The sequence below is a fragment of the Cherax quadricarinatus genome, chromosome 95 (assembly GCF_038502225.1).
Source record: "Cherax quadricarinatus isolate ZL_2023a chromosome 95, ASM3850222v1, whole genome shotgun sequence".
Classification (NCBI taxonomy): Eukaryota; Metazoa; Arthropoda; class Malacostraca; order Decapoda; family Parastacidae; genus Cherax; species Cherax quadricarinatus.
In genome coordinates, this window is record NC_091386.1 from 1665001 (window position 1) to 1683764 (window position 18764).

Below are 18764 nucleotides of genomic sequence, written 5' to 3' on the forward strand. Positions count from 1 at the left end.
GGTTCACCCAAAGATGCAAGGAGGCAAAAACCAAGTGTGCTAGGGAATGGAAGAAATATAGAAGGCAAAGGACCCAGGAGAATAAGGAGAGCAGTCGTAGAGCCAGAAACGAATATGCACAGATAAGAAGGGAGGCCCAACGTCAATATGAAAACGACATAGCAGCAAAAGCCAAATCTGACCCGAAGCTGTTATACAGCCACATCAGGAAGAAAACAACCGTCAAGGACCAGGTAATCAGGCTAAGGAAGGAAGGAGGAGACAACAAGAAATGACAGTGAAGTATGTGAGGAACTCAACAAGAGATTCAAAGAAGTGTTCACAGAGGAGACAGAAGGGGCTCCAGAAAGACGGAGAGGTGGGGTACACCACCATGTGCTGGACACGGTACACACAACCGAGGAAGAAGTGAAGAGGCTTCTGAGTGAGCTAGATACCTCAAAGGCAATGGGGCCAGATAACATCTCTCCATGGGTCCTGAGAGAGGGAGCAGAGGCGCTATGTGTACCCCTAACAACAATATTCAATACATCTATCGAAACAGGGAGATTGCCTGAGGCATGGAAGACAGCAAATGTGGTCCCAATCTTCAAAAAAGGAGACAGACATGAAGCACTAAACTACAGACCAGTGTCACTGACTTGTATAGCATGCAAAATCATGGAAAAGATAATCAGGAGAAGAGTGGTGGAACATCTAGAAAGGAACGATCTCATCAACAGCAGCCAACATGGTTTCAGAGATGGGAAATCCTGTGTCACAAACCTACTGGAGTTCTATGACATGGTGACAGCAGTAAGACGAGAGAGAGAAGGGTGGGTGGATTGCATTTTCTTGGACTGCAAGAAGGCGTTTGACACAGTACCACACAAGAGATTAGTGCAAAAACTGGAGGACCAAGCAGGGATAACAGGGAAGGCACTGCACTGGATAAGGGAATACTTGTCATTAAGACAGCAGCGAGTAATGGTACATGGCAAGGTGTCAGAGTGGGCACCTGTGACCAGCGGGGTCCCACAGGGGTCAGTCCTAGGACCAGTGCTGTTTCTGGTATTTGTGAACGACATGACAGAAGGAATAAACTCCGAGGTGTCCCTGTTTGCAGATGACGTGAAGTTGATGAGAAGAATTCATTCGATCGAAGACCAGGCAGAAATACAAAGGGATCTGGACAGGCTGCAGACCTGGTCCAGCAACTGGCTCCTGGAGTTCAATCCCACCAAGTGCAAAGTCATGAAGATTGGGGAAGGGCAAAGAAGACCGCAGACGGAGTACAGTCTAGGGGGCCAGAGACTACAAACATCACTCAAGGAAAAAGATCTTGGGGTGAGTATAACACCAGGCACATCTCCTGAAGCGCACATCAACCAAATAACTGCTGCAGCATATGGGCGCCGACATCTTAATAAGGAATCGTTCAGGACCCTGTACATCGTGTACGTTAGGCCCATACTGGAGTATGCGGCACCAGTTTGGAACCCACACCTAGCCAAGCATGTAAAGAAACTAGAGGAAGTGCAAAGGTTTTCAACAAGACTAGTCCCAGAGTTAAGAGGTATGTCCTATGAGGAGAGGTTAAGGGAAATCAACCTGACGACACTGAAAGACAGGAGAGATAGGGGGGACATGATAACGACATACAAAATACTGAGAGGAATTGACAAGGTGGACAAAGACAGGATATTCCAGAGATTGGACACAGTAACAAGGGGACACAGTTGGAAGCTGAAGACACAGATGAATCAAAGGGATGTTAGGAAGTATTTCTTCAGCCACAGAGTAGTCAGGAAGTGGAATAGTTTGGGAAGCAATGTAGTGGAGGCAGGATCCATACATAGCTTTAAGCAGAGGTACGATAAAGCTCATGGTTCAGGGAGTGACCTAGTAGCGACCAGTGAAGAGGCGGGGCCAGGAGCTTGGACTCGACCCCTGCAACCTTAACTAGGTGAGTACAACTAGGTGAGTACAACTAGGTGAGTACAACTAGGTGAGTACACACACACACACACACACACACACACACACACACACACACACACACACACACACACACACAAACACACACAAACACACACCCCTCTGGGTTTTCTGCTATTTTCTTTCTAGTTCTTGTTTATTTCCTCTTATCTCAATGGGGAAGTGGAGCAGAATTCTTCCTCCATAAGCCATGCGTGTTGTAAGAGGTGACTAAAATGCCAGGAGCAAGGGGCTAGTAACCCCTTCTCCTGTATAAATTACTAAATTTAAAAAGAGAAACTTCAGTTTTTCTTTTGAAGCCACCCCGCCTCGGTAGGATACGGCCGGTTTGTTGAAAGAAGAAAGAATTAAGGAAAGATTCTAGACTTCACTTCATGAAACAGACGAAGCTAATGCGATAGTAATTACGAACTAGGTAGATTATAGGGAAAAAAGGAATATGTTATTAGAAGACGAGGGTACTTAAGGTCCTGTTTGTTGAAAGAAGAAAGAATTAAGGAAAGATTCTAGACTTCACTTCATGAAACAGACGAAGCTAATGCGATAGTAATTACGAACTAGGTAGATTATAGGGAAAAAAGGAATATGTTATTAGAAGACGAGGGTACTTAAGGTCCTGTTTGCTAAAGGATTCAAATGTTTACTTCATTTTTGCAGTGAAAACATACCTGGCACAAAGAACCAAGCATTCAAGGTTCTCATTTTTGATAATTCCCACCCATCCTGCAACATTACTCTCTGAACCCAAGTATAAAGGTAGTTTTCGACACCTAATACCAATACATCTTTGACGCAGCCACTGGATCGAAGGGTTATTGAAAAACTTACATGCCATTACACATGCAAGATGACAATTCATTGCAGCAATGGATAACAACTCTGCAGACTGGCATGCCAGCAGTCTTGCATAAATATAACATTGTAGATGAATTTTCTTTTTGGATTTTTTCTTTCTTTCTTTCTTTTTGGGTCACACTGCCTCGGTGGAAAATGGCCGACGTGTTAAATAAAAAAAAAAAAAAATTCACTCGTGCACAAAGGTGTTATGGGATGAAATGCCTCAATCATAATTGCAAGCTGGGGTCATTTACAGCTTTATATGGTGAATAATTTCTTATGTTACCCCCCTTGGTAAGGAGTCAGGTCCAGGAAATTGTGGTTATGGCAAGACAAGAGCTGAGGGCTTTCAAGATATGCCACAACATGAATTGTGGCTCTGGTGGCCTGGTGGTTAACGCTCTCGCTTCACACGGTGAGGGCCTGGGTTCGATTCCCAGCCAGAGTAGAAACATTGGACGTGTTTCTTTCCACCTGTTGTCTATGTTCCCCATCAGTAAAATGGGTACCTGGGTGTTAGTCGACTGGTGTGGGTCGCATCCTGGGACACTGACCTAAGGAGGCCTGGTCACAGACCGGGCCGCGGGGGCGTTGACCCCCGGAACTCTCTCCATGTAAACTCCAGGTAAACTGTCAAATGAGCAAAAAAATCAACTGCAGCAGAATTGTTGGAAGTCAATTGCCAGCTAACAGAGGCAGATAAAAGATGAAGACAATCCTGAAGATAAATACAGGCGCTGCTTTACAACACTTCACTTTACATGTAGCATTTTGCTAATGCAGCAGTTTTGAATTATACCCATTCTTCATTTTTTCATATTTCCCACAATTCATATACAGTGGACCCCCAGTTAACGATATTTTTTCATTCCAGAAGTATGTTCAGGTGCCAGTACTGACCGAATTTTTTCCCATAAGGAATATTGTGAAGTAGATTAGTCCATTTCAGACCCCCAAACATACACGTACAAACGCACTTACATAAATACACTTACATAATTGGTCGCATTTGGAGGTGATCGTTAAGCGGGGGTCCACTGTATTCACTATAACCTAAAGACAAAAATATTTTAAGCAATGTGTGTACTGTATATGCATTGTTTAGGCTTAGTTCTATTGCTCACTTAATATATGATAGAGTAGACATTTTATCAGGCTTTTATATCCATTTTAAAGTGAAATAAAAAAAAAGGCTACATTTCACTTTACAGCAGTATAGTGGTACCTCAATTTATTTCATTCCAGAAGACTGTTCGAGAGCCGATACCGAACGAATTTGTTCTCAAAAGGAATAATGTAAATTAGATTAATCCGTTTCGGACCTCCAAAAATACTTACAAAAGCACACCTACCATCCGACTTATGACCGAGTTCGGTTCCGAGAAACTAGTTGTACGTCGAAATGGACGTAAGTCGAACTTTACTACTGAATATCAACATCACATTTTTGTAATGACTATTTTTTTTTTTTTATTATTATCACACTGGCCGATTCCCACCAAGGCAGGGTGGCCCGAAAAAGAAAAACTTTCACCATCATTCACTCCATCACTGTCTTGCCAGAAGGGTGCTTTACACTACAGTTTTTAAACTGCAACATTAACACCCCTCCTTCAGAGTGCAGGCACTGTACTTCCCATCTCCAGGACTCAAGTCCGGCCTGCCGGTTTCCCTGAACCCCTTCATAAATGTTACTTTGCTAACACTCCAACAGCACGTCAAGTATTAAAAACCATTTGTCTCCATTCACTCCTACCGAACACGCTCACGCATGCCTGCTGGAAGTCCAAGCCTCTCGCACACAAAACCTCCTTTACCCCCTCCCTCCAACCTTTCCTAGGCCGACCCCTACCCCGCCTTCCTTCCACTACAGACTGATACACTCTTGAAGTCACTCTGTTTCGCTCCATTCTCTCTACATGCCCAAACCACCTCAACAACCCTTCCTCAGCCGTCTGGACAACAGTTTTGTTAATCCTGCACCTCCTCCTAACTTCCAAACTACGAATTCTCTGCATTATATTCGCACCACACATTGCTCTCAGACATGACATCTCCACTGCCTCCAGCATTCTCCTCGCTGCATCATTCATCACCCATGCTTCACACCCATATAAGAGCATTGGTAAAACTATACTCTCATACATTCCCCTCTTTGCCTCCAAGGACAAAGTTCTTTGTCTCCACAGACTCCTAAGTGCACCACTCACCCTTTTCCCCTCATCAATTCTATGATTCACCTCATCTTTCATAGACCCATCCGCTGACACGTCCACTCCCAAATATCTGAATACATTCACCTCCTCCATACTCTCTCCCTCCAATCTGATATCCAATCTTTCATCACCTAATCTTTTTGTTATTCTCATAACCTTACTCTTTCCTGTATTCACTTTTAATTTTCTTCTTTTACACACCCTACCAAATTCATCCACCAACCTCTGCAACTTCTCTTCAGAATCTCCCAAGAGCACAGTGTCATCAGCAAAGAGCAGCTGTGACAACTCCCACTTTATGTGTGATTCTTTATCTTTTAACTCCACGCCTCTTGTCAAGACCCTCGCATTTACTTCTCTTACAACCCCATCTATAAATATATTAACCCTTTCAGGGTCCAAGGCCAAAACCTGAAGTGGTGCTCCAGTGTCCAAGAAATTTTGAAAAAAAAAAAAAAATTATTTTTTCTTACAGAATTAAAGAGCATATTTTTGTGAAGGTAATAAGACAAAAAAAAAAATCTGATCAGTACTTACCGAGATACAGTGCCAAGAAGTTTGTCAAAAATGATGTGGTGGCGGCGACATCAACGAATTCCACATACGCACATTACATTATTTTGTGGTTTTAGTTGTTTTTTCTTTTCTTTTCCAATTTTTTTCTATTCCTACTAACATTTGGGGCCTTAGAGACCAATACTGTATATAATGTATATATATATACTCACTGTATTGAACACAATAACCGCACTAAAGTTATTATCATATTATTGTTTACCACTGTTGTTTATTACAATAAACATGCACAAATATTGTATAATACTAATGTTCTATCATATATTTACAATCACTGGACATGGTTCTAGAACTGCTGGAGCTTGTGGAACTCCTTGAAACAAGGCACCATGCACAGAGGCACCTTACATTCCTCACACATAAACCGAGTGTCTTTGCGTCTTTGTTGCCGTCGTTTTGTTTGTGCACAGATGATGCATCTCTTCTGAGCAAATTTCTTCTGAGTTGAAGGAAGCTGTATTATGAAATGATCACCTTCTCTCCTCAAACGCTTGGGTATATCCTGAGGAATTCGAGGACCGTGTTGTATAGCAGGTGTTGTTACCTGGTACTTCATTATGAGTTGTCTGACAACAGACAAGCAAAATTCACCATACGGTGGTCTGTTGCCAGTCTTTATTTGGTACATATTATATGCATTGAGCATTGAAATGTCCATGAGATGGAAGAAAAGTTTCATGTACCACTTGTAACTCTTACAAACACAGTCAACAAAACCAATCTGCATGTCACACTTGTCAACCAAGCGCATGTTTTGTGTATAATCAATCACTGACACTGGTTTTCGAATATGTTCATTAGTCACTCGATCAACTTTGCCACTGTCTTGCATTTCATTACGGTGAATGGTTGTCAACAATGTGACATCTCGTTTGTCATGCCACCGTAATGCCATGATGTCATTGGCAGTAAACACCTGCACGTCATCACCACGAGCACCTGCGTTGAGCCTGGGCATATGTTTACGATTAGAACGCACTGTGCCACACACATCTGTCTTGTTCACTCGCATGAAATCACTGAGTAATGGGCTTGTGTACCAGTTATCAGTATATAATGTATGCCCCTTACCAAGATAAGGTGCCATCATGTTTCTCACTACGTCACCTGAGATACCCAATAACATCTTGGTATCTTTCAATGTTTTACTACCCGTGTATACAACAATATCCAACACCAGGCCACTGTCACAATCACAGAGTACAAACAGTTTTATACCAAAGCGTTTCCTCTTGCTCGGTATATACTGCTTGAATGACAGTCTACCTTTGAACAAAATCAAAGAATCATCAATTACAAGATTCTTGAATGGATAAAAGTATATCCTGAACTTTTGTTTGAGATACATGAAAACATTTCTAATCTTGTATAACCTGTCACTTCTGTCAGGCCTGGTTTTGTCAGAGAAGTGCAACATACGTAAGAGTAAGATAAACCTGTTCACTGGTATGATTTCACTGAAGACCGGGGTAGAAATTAGCCGATCTGTGGACCAGTATGCTTTTATATTATGCTTATAGACGTGAGGCATAAGCATTATTGTTGCAAAAAGCAAATACATTTCTGCAACAGTCGTCTCTTTCCACCTGTGTAGTCTTGACTGTGGTGATAAGATCGTATTTGCCATGGTGTACTCAAAATACTTATTACTTTCCCTGACAATAATTTCCATCAATGGCTGGTCAAAGAATAATTCAAAGAATTCCAGTTCATTGGCCGTGGTTCCAAGGGGACAGGTAGGTAGAATTCCACTTTGAGAATCATCAAAGTGGTGAGGCTTGGGAACAAAATTGGGATTTTGCTGCCAATCCCACATACGGTTTGCTGGTGGATACTGGACATCATAGGCTGGTTGTGCGGGTGGTTGTGGTGGGCTGGTGGCTGGCGCTCCGCTTTGTCCTTGAACTGACGAGTCAGCATGGGTCCCAGCGTGGCCTGGCGAGTCACGCATGGCGGTGCCACTACCATCACCACTAACACCATCCACTGATGCCTGTGGTCTATCCATGCCAAGTGTAGCCACATCATCCTCACTATCACTACCTAAAACTGGTGTTGGGCCACGGGATGTACTCCGAGATGTACTCCGTCCCCTGGGCACAGCATAGGGTACACTACCCTAGCGCATGCGGCGGCGAACATACCGACGCTTCACTGGTGAATATGATTCCTCACTATCACTACTCGATTGATCGTCGAGCGCAATAAAATCACAGTCCACGTCACTATCATCATCATTACTGAAGTCAGAGGCCTGGCCACGCGAAAATATTAGTTTTCTCTGGCGATGAGGAACAACCGACCGTGAGTCACGAGTGCCCACACCAGAGGTAGAAGGTTGAGGATTGTCAGGGTTTTCTGCACTATTATCGATATCCTGGTCATTCTTTTCGGTCACTAACTGATCAAAGCCGTAGAATTTGTTTTCATTTCCACTTCCATCAGTGTCAGAACTATCAGATAGGAAGAGGAGAGTCCCAATTTTCCGGGGAGTGAGAGCTGACTTGCGACGAGGCATGGTGAACAAGGGTAACTGAGCCGGCGTTCCCACAATGCTATGCGGGCGCCTAGATTTTTTGTTTATGGTGCACACCCACCACGCAGACCCGTTCTCTCACATGTAGGCCTATGAGCGTTTTCGCGCTAAATTTGACGGCGCTAGAATTTTGGCGTAGATCTACAGTTTGGACACTCAATGTAAAGCCGTTGATCTACGGGACGGACCCTGAAAGGGTTAAACAACCACAGTGATATCACACATCCTTGTCTAAGGCCTACTTTTACTGGGAAATAATCTCCCTCTTTCCTACATACTCTAACTTGAGCCTCATTATCCTCATAAAAACTCTTCACTGCTTTCAGTAACCTACCTCCTACACCATACACCTGCAACATCTGCCACATTGCCCCACTATCCACCCTGTCATATGCCTTTTCCAACTCCTTAAATGCCACAAAGACCTCTTTAGCCTTATCTAAATACTGTTCACTTATGTGTTTCACTGTAAACACCTGGTCCACACACCCCCTACCTTTCCTAAAGCCTCCCTGTTCATCTGGTTCACAATAAACACTTGGTCCACACACCCCCTACCTTTCCTAAAGCCTCCCTGTTCATCTGGTTCACAATAAACACCTGGTCCACACACCCCCTACCTTTCCTAAAGCCTCCTTGTTCATCTGCTATCCTATTCTCCGTCTTACTCTTAATTCTTTCAATAATAACTCCACCATACACTTTACCAGGTATACTCAACAAACTTATCCCCCTATAATTTTTGCACTCTCTTTTGTCCCCTTTGCCTTTATACAAAGGAACTATGCATGCTCTCTGCTAATCCCTAGGTACCTTACCCTCTTCCATACATTTATTAAATAATTGCACCAACCACTCCAAAACTATATCCCCACCTGCTTTTAACATTTCTATCTTTATCCCATCAATCCCGGCTGCCTTACCCCCTTTCATTTTACCTACTGCCTCACGAACTTCCCCCACACTCACAACTGGCTCTTCCTCACTCCTACAAGATGTTATTCCTCCTTGCCCTATACACGAAATCACAGCTTCCCTATCTTCATCAACATTTAACAATTCCTCAAAATATTCCCTCCATCTTCCCAATACCTCTAACTCTCCATTTAATAACTCTCCTCTCCTATTTTTAACTGACAAATCCATTTGTTCTCTAGGCTTTCTTAACTTGTTAATCTCACTCCAAAACTTTTTCTTATTTTCAACAAAATTTGTTGATAACATCTCGCCCACTCTCTCATTTGCTCTCTTTTTACATTGCTTTATTTTACTTTGTTTTATTTTGGTATTTCATGTTTTACTTTACTTTTATGTTGTTAGTACTGTATTTTATACTGTAAGGTTTAGGATAAACACTGTGTACAACACAAATAGTTGTTTTTTTCCCAGAAATTTGGCATAAAAAACACGGTCATAAGTCGAGTGGTCGTAAGTCGAGCAGGTCCTAAGTCAGATGGTAGGTGCACTTACATAAATACGCTTACATAATTGTTCGAGTTTTGAGCTGTTCTTATCCTGAGGTACTACTGTTGTTGGGAACCTAACCTGCTTTATAAGCAAGGCCTGCTTGTACTGGAAATTAAAGGATCCACTAAAAAGGATCTTGACAATTCTAGCAGCAATGTTCTCAAGTTGGGTTCTGGTACAGCTACTAATTGCCTTACTACAGGATACAACAAACCAGCAACCCAATATGGAATACATAATTACTTCAGTACCCCCATCGACTACTTCAACATATGAATTGCAAATGTCCCCCTTGGTCCAGTATGCCAACATTAACTCTTGCCACATTCCTCAAATCCTGAGACACTTCAATTCCAAGAAGAAACCATTACCAGAATGTAAAAACTCTCTGCAGCAATTTTTACCTAGTACAATAATACAATATTTTGTTCGGAAAAAATCTGGTGGTGTACGGAACTTAACCCTGTTCACATTCATCGCAAAAATCTTTTACAGAGTGATCAACGATATATACGGATACATTTTTATGTTCAGAGTCATTTCTGCTAATTTTAATAGACCATTTTATACTACATAACAATTTTCAGAAACATGTCTCCCATGTTAAGAGGTTTAATATACAGTGCTATCACTATACACAACTTTCTGTACTAGCACTATTGTATACAAATGGCAAAGAATACCGACAAGATGAAGAATTGGATACATGCAACAATTGGAATCTTTATTTACTGACGTTTTGCCATCCAGTGGCTTTATCAATACAAAATTTGAGGACATAATGGGAAGACTGTTGAACTATAAACAAAAGACGAGGTAATCAGTCCCTCACCCTTGAAGTCAGTGAGTACAGTAGTCTTCAAGACTATGGTACACCAACTCCAAGGCTGAGGGATGGCTTACCTCCTCTTTTGCATATACATGTAGTTCTGCAGTCTTCCCACTGTACTTGAATTTGTATTGATAAAGCCACTGGATGGCAAAATGTTGACAAGTAAAGATTCCAGTTGTTGCACACATGCAATTCTTCACTAGTACTATTGTTACATTAATGGAGAAGTGCTAAACCTGTAAGGATCATACAGTGCCTGATGAATGGAATGCAATCAGATCTGATTCAGCAACGAAGGGAAAAGCCAAATCATTTGATCAAGGGTCACCAGCATTTAAAGGCCCCCATCCCCTCTAGAAGCTCACATCGAGAGGCCCTCCCCTGCCCCGAGAGGCTTGCATTGAGAGGCCCCCCCCTGGTGAGAGGCTTGCATCAAGAGGCCCCCCCCTGCCCCGTGAGGCTTGCATCGAGAGCCCCCCCTCCGAGAGGCTTGCATTGAGAGCCCCCCCCCCAAGAGGCTTGCATCAAGAGGCTTGCATCGAGAGGCTTGCATCGAGAGGCTTGCATCGAGAGGCTTGCATCGAGAGGCTTCCATCGAGAGGCTTCCATCGAGAGGCCCCAGCCGAGAGGCTTGCATCGAGAGGGGCCCCCCCTCGAGAGGCTTGCAACGAGGCCCCCCTCGAGAGGCTTGCATCGAGGCCCCCCTCGAGAGGCTTGCATCGAGGCCCCCCTCGAGAGGCTTGCATCGAGGCCCCCTCGAGAGGCTTGCATCGAGGCCCCCCTCGAGAGGCTTGCATCGAGGCCCCCCTCGAGAGGCTTGCATCGAGGCCCCCCTCGAGAGGCTTGCATCGAGGCCCCCCTCGAGAGGCTTGCATCGAGGCCCCCCTCGAGAGGCTTGCATCGAGGCCCCCCTCGAGAGGCTTGCATCGAGGCCCCCCTCGAGAGGCTTGCATCGAGGCCCCCCTCGAGAGGCTTGCATCGAGGCCCCCTCGAGAGGCTTGCATCGAGGCCCCCCTCGAGAGGCTTGCATCGAGGCCCCCCTCGAGAGGCTTGCATCGAGGCCCCCCTCGAGAGGCTTGCATCGAGGCCCCCCTCGAGAGGCTTGCATTGAGGCCCCCCTCGAGAGGCTTGCATCGAGGCCCCCCTCAAGAGGCTTGCATCGAGGCCCCCCTCGAGAGGCTTGCATCGAGGCCCCCCTCGAGAGGCTTGCATCGAGGCCCCCCTCGAGAGGCTTGCATCGAGGCCCCCCTCGAGAGGCTTGCATCGAGGCCCCCCTCGAGAGGCTTGCATCGAGGCCCCCTCGAGAGGCTTGCATCAAGGCCCCCCTCGAGAGGGTTGCATCGAGGCCCCCCTCGAGAGGCTTGCATCGAGGCCCCCCTCGAGAGGCTTGCATCGAGGCCCCCCTCGAGAGGCTTGCATCGAGGCCCCCCTCGAGAGGCTTGCATCGAGGCCCCCCTCGAGAGGCTTGCATCGAGGCCCCCCTCGAGAGGCTTGCATCGAGGCCCCCTCGAGAGGCTTGCATCGAGGCCCCCCTCGAAAGGCTTGCATCGAGGGGGCCCCCCCTCAAGTTTCCATCAAGACCCCCATGAGAAGTTTGTTTATTGGTGATTCCTACAAAGCACAGCTTCATGCTTGTCAGTAACAGCAAGCAGACAAATTACTTCAAATTAACAGTAATTTTGTAATATTACATAAAGGTTTGTCAATCTCTTCTGCTTAAAACTTGTGCAACAAATTTTTAATTATAAATTATGAAGTTCATTCTTTCCCAGGGGCAGAAAGAAAACATTTTATTACTCTTACTATAGACAAATTAAAAGTGCAATAATAATAATAATGGGAAATGACCTGTACTCTTCCTTTCTAAATATACAGTAGTTAAAAAAAATGTAATTGTAAAAAATATAATTTAAAAAAAAAAAACATTTATACAAATTATTAATTTTCAGAGAAAGCAGATGGTAGCTTGGAAAAAGTTTCAGACGACCCCCTTAAGTAACGTAATAAAAATTTATATGGCCCCACCATCAAAGTAATTTTCCTACCTATAAAATGCTTCATTCATCTGAAGATCCATTCACTTAAATATGATGAGTGTTCAGCAGTTTTTAGGGAGATTTACCTTTTGAATTCCTATCCTTTAGAGTAACATTGTTTGAATATTTAAAGCCTATAGTTGCTTACAAACAGAAAATTCATGACCACCATATGCTCGTAAATTATTTAACTATTAACCCGAATCTAGTCCAGAATTTGTTTCAGCGATATTTAAGAAATCAAACTTGCAGCAGAGTGACAAACTTACCCTGGTTGCGAGTGGGTGTGCTGGGTGCGTTGGCGGCCAGGCTGGCAGATGAATGGCTCCGGCTCTCTATGTGACTGCTCCGGCGCTGACGCTTACTTGCCGGGCTCTCCAAGCCACAATCGCCACTATCCTGAAATTAAATACCTCCAGATATTTCTCAAAATCAATACACTAGAAGATGCATTATCCTGTTATTATACATAATCAAACATAATACACCTACACAACCTGAGGCCCAAAAAATATTTCATCCATTACATAATACAGTGGTCCCTCGCTTTTCGTAGTTCCCGGCAATCGTAAATTTCGCCAATCATAGGGTTATTTTCATATAAACATGGACTCGCTTTTCATAAGTTGACTCGCGAGTCATAATTCGTCCCAGACGCGTACCCACGGCGTGAGCCGTGGTGGCAGCCAGTCTGGCATTGTTTACCAGTGAGCGAAGGTCCCCTCACGTGCTCCAGCGAAATATTTCATAATATTCCATTTATTTTAGTGCTTGCAAGTACTAAATAATCTACCATGGCTCCAAAGAAAGCTCCTAGTGCCAAGCCTGTGGTAAAGAAGATGAGAAATACGATTGAATTTAAGAAAACCATCATTGAACAATATGAAAGTGGTACAAGTGTGGCCGAACTGGCCAGGATGTATAAGAAACCCTACACAACCTTATGTTCCATAGTGGCCAAGAAAAAGGAAATCAAGGATGCTGTTGTTGCAAAGGGGGTAATTATGCTGACAAAAATGAGATCACCAGTACTGGAAGAGGTCGAGAAGTTATTATTGGTGTGGATAAATGAGAAACAATTAGCAGGAGATACTCTTATGACTTCGATTATTTGTGAAAAGGCTAGGCAGTTGCATGAAGATTTGGTAAAGAAATTGCCTGCAAATAGTGGTGATGTGAGTGAATTTAAGGCCAGCAAAGGCTGGTTTGAGAGATTTAATAACCGTACTGGCATACACAGTGTGGTAAGGCATGGTGAGGCTGCCAGTTCGGACCAAAAGGCACCTGAATTTTTTTTTTTTTTTCAACAAGTCGGCCGTCTCCCACCGAGGCAGGGTGACCCAAAAAAGAAAGAAAATGCTTTCATCATCATTCAACACTTTCACCACACTCACACATAATCACTGTTTTTGCAGAGGTGCTCAGAATACAACAGCTTAGAAGCATATACGTATAAAGATACACAACATATCCCTCCAAACTGCCAATATCCCAAACCCCTCCTTTAAAGTGCAGGCATTGTACTTCCCATTTCCAGGACTCAAGTCCGACTATATGAAAATAACCGGTTTCCCTGAATCCCTTCACTAAATATTACCCTGCTCACACTCCAACAGATCGTCAGGTCCCAAGTATCATTCATTTCCATTCACTCCTATCTAACACGCTCATGCACGCTTGCTGGAAGTCCAAGCCCCTCGCCCACAAAACCTCCTTTACCCCCTCTTTCCAACTCTTTCGAGGACGACCCCTACCTCGCCTTCCTTCCCCTATAGATTTATATGCTTTCCATGTCATTCTACTTTGATCCATTCTCTCTAAATGACCAAACCACCTCAACAACCCCTCTTCTGCCCTCTGACTAATACTTTTATTAACTCCACACCTTTTCCTAATTTCCACACTCCAAATTTTCTGCATAATATTTACACCACACATTGCCCTTAGACAGGACATCTCCACTGCATCCAACCATCTCCTCGCTGCTGCATTTACCACCCAAGCTTCACACCCATATAAGAGTGTTGGTACTACTATACTTTCATACATTCCCTTCTTTGCCTCCATAGATAACGTTTTTTTGACTCCACATATACCTCAACGCACCACTCACCTTTTTTCCCTCATCAATTCTATGATTAACCTCATCCTTCATAAATCCATTCGCCGACACGTTAACTCCCAAGTATCTGAAAACATTCACTTCTTCCATACTCCTCCTCCCCAATTTGATATCCAATTTTTCTTTATCTAAATCATTTGATACCCTCATCACCTTACTCTTTTCTATGTTCACTTTCAACTTTCTACCTTTACACACATTCTCAAACTCATCCACTAACCTTTGCAATTTTTCTTTAGAATCTCCCATAAGCACAGTATCATCAGCAAAAAGTAACTGTCAATTCCCATTTTGAATTTGATTCCCCATAATTTAATCCCACCCCTCTCCCGAACACCCTAGCATTTACTTCTTTTACAACCCCATCTATAAATATATTAAACAACCATGGTGACATACACATCCCTGTCTAAGACCTACTTTTACCGGGAAGTATTTTCCCTCTCTTCTACACACCCTAACCTGAGCCTCACTATCCTCATAAAAACTCTTTACAGCATTTAGTAACTTACCACCTATTCCATATACTTGCAACATCTGCCACATTGCTCCTCTATCCACTCTATCATATGCCTTTTCTAAATCCATAAATGCAATGAAAACTTCCCTACCTTTATCTAAATACTGTTCACATATATGCTTCAATGTAAACACTTGATCTACACATCCCCCTACCCACTCTGAAGCCTCCCTGCTCATCCGCAATCCTACATTCTGTCTTACCTCTAATTCTTTCAATTATAACCCTACCGTATACTTTTCCTGGTATACTCAGTAAACTTATTCCTCTATAATTTTTACAATCTCTTTTGTCCCCTTTCCCTTTATATAAAGGGACTATACATGCTCTCTGCCAATCCCTAGGTACCTTCCCCTCTTTCATACATTTATTAAACAAAAGTACGAACCACTCCAACACTATATCCCCCCCTGCTTTTAACATTTCTGTCATGATCCCATCAGTTCCAGCTGCTTTACCCCCTTTCATTCTACGTAATGCCTCATGTACCTCCACCACACTTACATTCTGCTCTTCTTCACTCCTAAAAGATGGTATACCTCCCTGGCCAGTGCATGAAATTACCGCCTCCCTTTCTTCCTCAACATTTAAAAGTTCCTCAAAATATTCTCGCCATCTACAATACCTCCCTTTCCCCATCTACTAATTCCCCTACTCTGTTTTTAACTGACAAATCCATACTTTCCCTAGGCTTTCTTAACTTGTTTAACTCACTCCAAAATTTTTTCTTATTTTCATTAAAATTTCTTGACAGTGCCTCTCCCACTCCATCTGCTCTCCTTTTGCACTCTCTCACCACTCTCTTCAGCTTTCTTTTACTCTCCATATACTCTGCTCTTCTTATAACACTTCTGCTTTGTAAAAACCTCTCATAAGCTACCTTTTTCTCTTTTATCACACCCTTTACTTCATCATTCCACCAGTCACTCCTCTTTCCTCCTGCCCCCACCCTCCTATAACCACAAACTTCTGCCCCACATTCTAATACTGCATTTTTAAAACTATTCCAACCCTCTTCAACCCCCCCACTACTCATCTTTGCACTAGCCCACCTTTCTGCCAATAGTCGCTTATATCTCACCCGAACTTCCTCCTCCCTTAGTTTATACACTTTCACCTCCCTCTTACTTGTTGTTGCCACCTTCCTCTTTTCCCATCTACCTCTTACTCTAACTGTAGCTACAACTAAATAATGATCTGATATATCAGTTGCCCCTCTATAAACATGTACATCCTGGAGCCTACCCATCAACCTTTTATCCACCAATACATAATCTAATAAACTACTTTCATTACGTGCTACATCATACCTTGTATATTTATTTATCCTCTTTTTCATAAAATATGTATTACTTATTACCAAATTTCTTTCTGCACATAGCTCAAAGGCTCCCCATTTACATTTGCCCCTGGCACCCCAAATTTACCTACTACTCCCTCCATAACATTTTTACCCACTTTTGCATTGAAATCCCCAACCACCAATACTCTCACACTTGATTCAAAACTCCCCACGCATTCACTTAACATTTCCCAGAATCTCTCTCTCTCCTCTACACTTCTCTCTTCTCCAGGTGCATACACACTTACTATAACCCACTTTTCACATCCAATATTTATTTTACTCCACATAATCCTTGAATTTATACATTTGTAGTCCCTCTTTTCCTGCCATAACTTATCCTTCAACATTATTGCTACTCCTCCTTTAGCTCTAACTCTATTTGAAACCCCCTGACCTAATCCCATTTATTCCTCTCCATTGAAACTCTCCCACCCCCTTCAGCTTTGTTTCACTTAAAGCCAGGACATCCAGTTTCTTCTCATTCATAACATCCACAATCATCTCTTTCTTATCATTTGCACAACATCCACGCACATTCAGACTTCCCACTTTGACAATTTTCTTCTTATTCTTTTTAGTAATCTTTACAGGAAAAGGGGTTACTAGCCCATTGTTCCCGGCATTTTAGTTGACTTTTACAACACGCATGGCTTACAGAGGAAAGTTTCTTATTCCACTTCCCCATGGATATAAAAGGAAAAGTAATAAGACCAAAAACTATTAAGATAAAATCCAAGAAAACTCAGATGAGTGTGTATAAATAAACGTGTACATGTATGTGTAGTGTGACCTAAGTGTAAGTAGAAGTAGCAAGACATGCCTGTAATCTTGCATATTTGTGAGACAGACAAAAGACACCAGCAATCCTACCATCATGTAAAACAATTACAGATTATATTCATTCGGAAACACAACCCATAAGGGTATTACAGCACCTGAGGAATGGAAGGTAATCAAGTTTAATCCAACAGTTCAATAGGTCGCAAAAACCACTCGTCTCCATTCACTCCTAACACGCTCACACATGCTTGCTGCATGTCCAGGCCCCTTGCAAACAAAACCATCTAAGCATACATTCAGTACATTTCATATTATCACAGTGTTTTTAGTGCTTGTAACTGCAAAATAAGTCACCACGGGCCCCAGGAAAGCTTCTAGTGCCAACCCTGTGGTAAAAAGAGTGAAAATTACTATGGAAATTAAGAAAGAGATAATTGCTAAGTACAAAAGTGGAGTGCATGTCTCGGAGCTGGCCAGGTTGTATATCAAACCCCAATCAACCATCGCTACTATCTTGGCCAACAAAACGGCAATCAAGGAAGCTGTTCTTGCAAAAGGTGCAAGTTTGTTTTCGAAACAGATTGCAAGTGATAGATGTTGAGAGACTGTTATTGGTGTGGATAAACGAAAAACAGATAGCAGGAGACAGCATCTCTCAAGCGATCATATGTGAAAAGGCTAGGAAGTTGTATGAGGATTTAATTAGAAAAATGCCTGCAACTAGTGGCGATGCGAGTGAATTTAAGGCCAGCAAAGATTGGTTTGAGAGATTTAAGAATCGCAGTGGCATACATAGTGTGATAAGGCATGGTGAGGCTGCCAGTTCGGACCAAAAAGCGGCTGAAAAATACGTGAAGGAATTCAAGAAGTACATAGACAGTGAAGAATTGAAGCCTGAACAAGTGTTTAATTGCGATGAAACAGGCCTGTTTTGGAAGAAAATGCCAAGCAGGGCCTACATTACTCAGGAGGAAAAGGCACTCCCAGGACATAAGCCTATGAAAGACAGGCTTACTCTTTTGATGTGTGCTAATGCTAGTGGTGATTGCAAAGTGAAGTCTTTATTGGTGTATCACTCAAACTCCCAGAGCATTCAGGCAAAACTATGTCCTCAAGGCTAATTTGTGTGTGATGTGGAGGGCAAACATTAAGGCATGGGTCACTAGGGACTTTTTCTATGGCTGGTTACACCATGCATTTGCCCCCACTGTGAAAAATTACCTAATGGAAAAGAAACTGGATCTTCAGTGCCTCCTGGTATTAGACAATGCTCCTGGTCATCCTTCAGACTTGGCAGAGTGATTTTCTGGGGACATGAGCTTCATTAAGGTCAAGTTTTTGCCTCCTTATACCACTCCTCTCCTGCAGCCCATTAATGACCAGCAGGTCATTTCAAACTTCAAAAAACTCTACACAAAAGCTGTTTCAAAAGTGCTTTGAAGTGACCTCAGACACTCGATTGACTAAGAGAGTTTTGGAAAGATCACTTTAGTATCCTCAGTTGTGTAAACCTTATAGGT

At 43.0% G+C, this 18764-nt stretch overlaps 1 protein-coding gene across 7 annotated transcripts in view; it reads right to left on the reverse strand.

Moving 5' to 3' along the window:
* ctrip (E3 ubiquitin-protein ligase ctrip) overlaps window positions 1–18764 on the reverse strand; it is a 156200-nt gene that overhangs the window by 115309 nt on the left and 22127 nt on the right. For all 7 annotated transcript variants that reach the window (XM_070104862.1, XM_070104861.1, XM_070104860.1 and 4 more), the window contains exon 4: window positions 12747–12876. In XM_070104862.1, the coding sequence (XP_069960963.1) occupies window positions 12747–12876 (130 nt within the window). The remainder of the gene's footprint in view (window positions 1–12746; window positions 12877–18764) is intronic.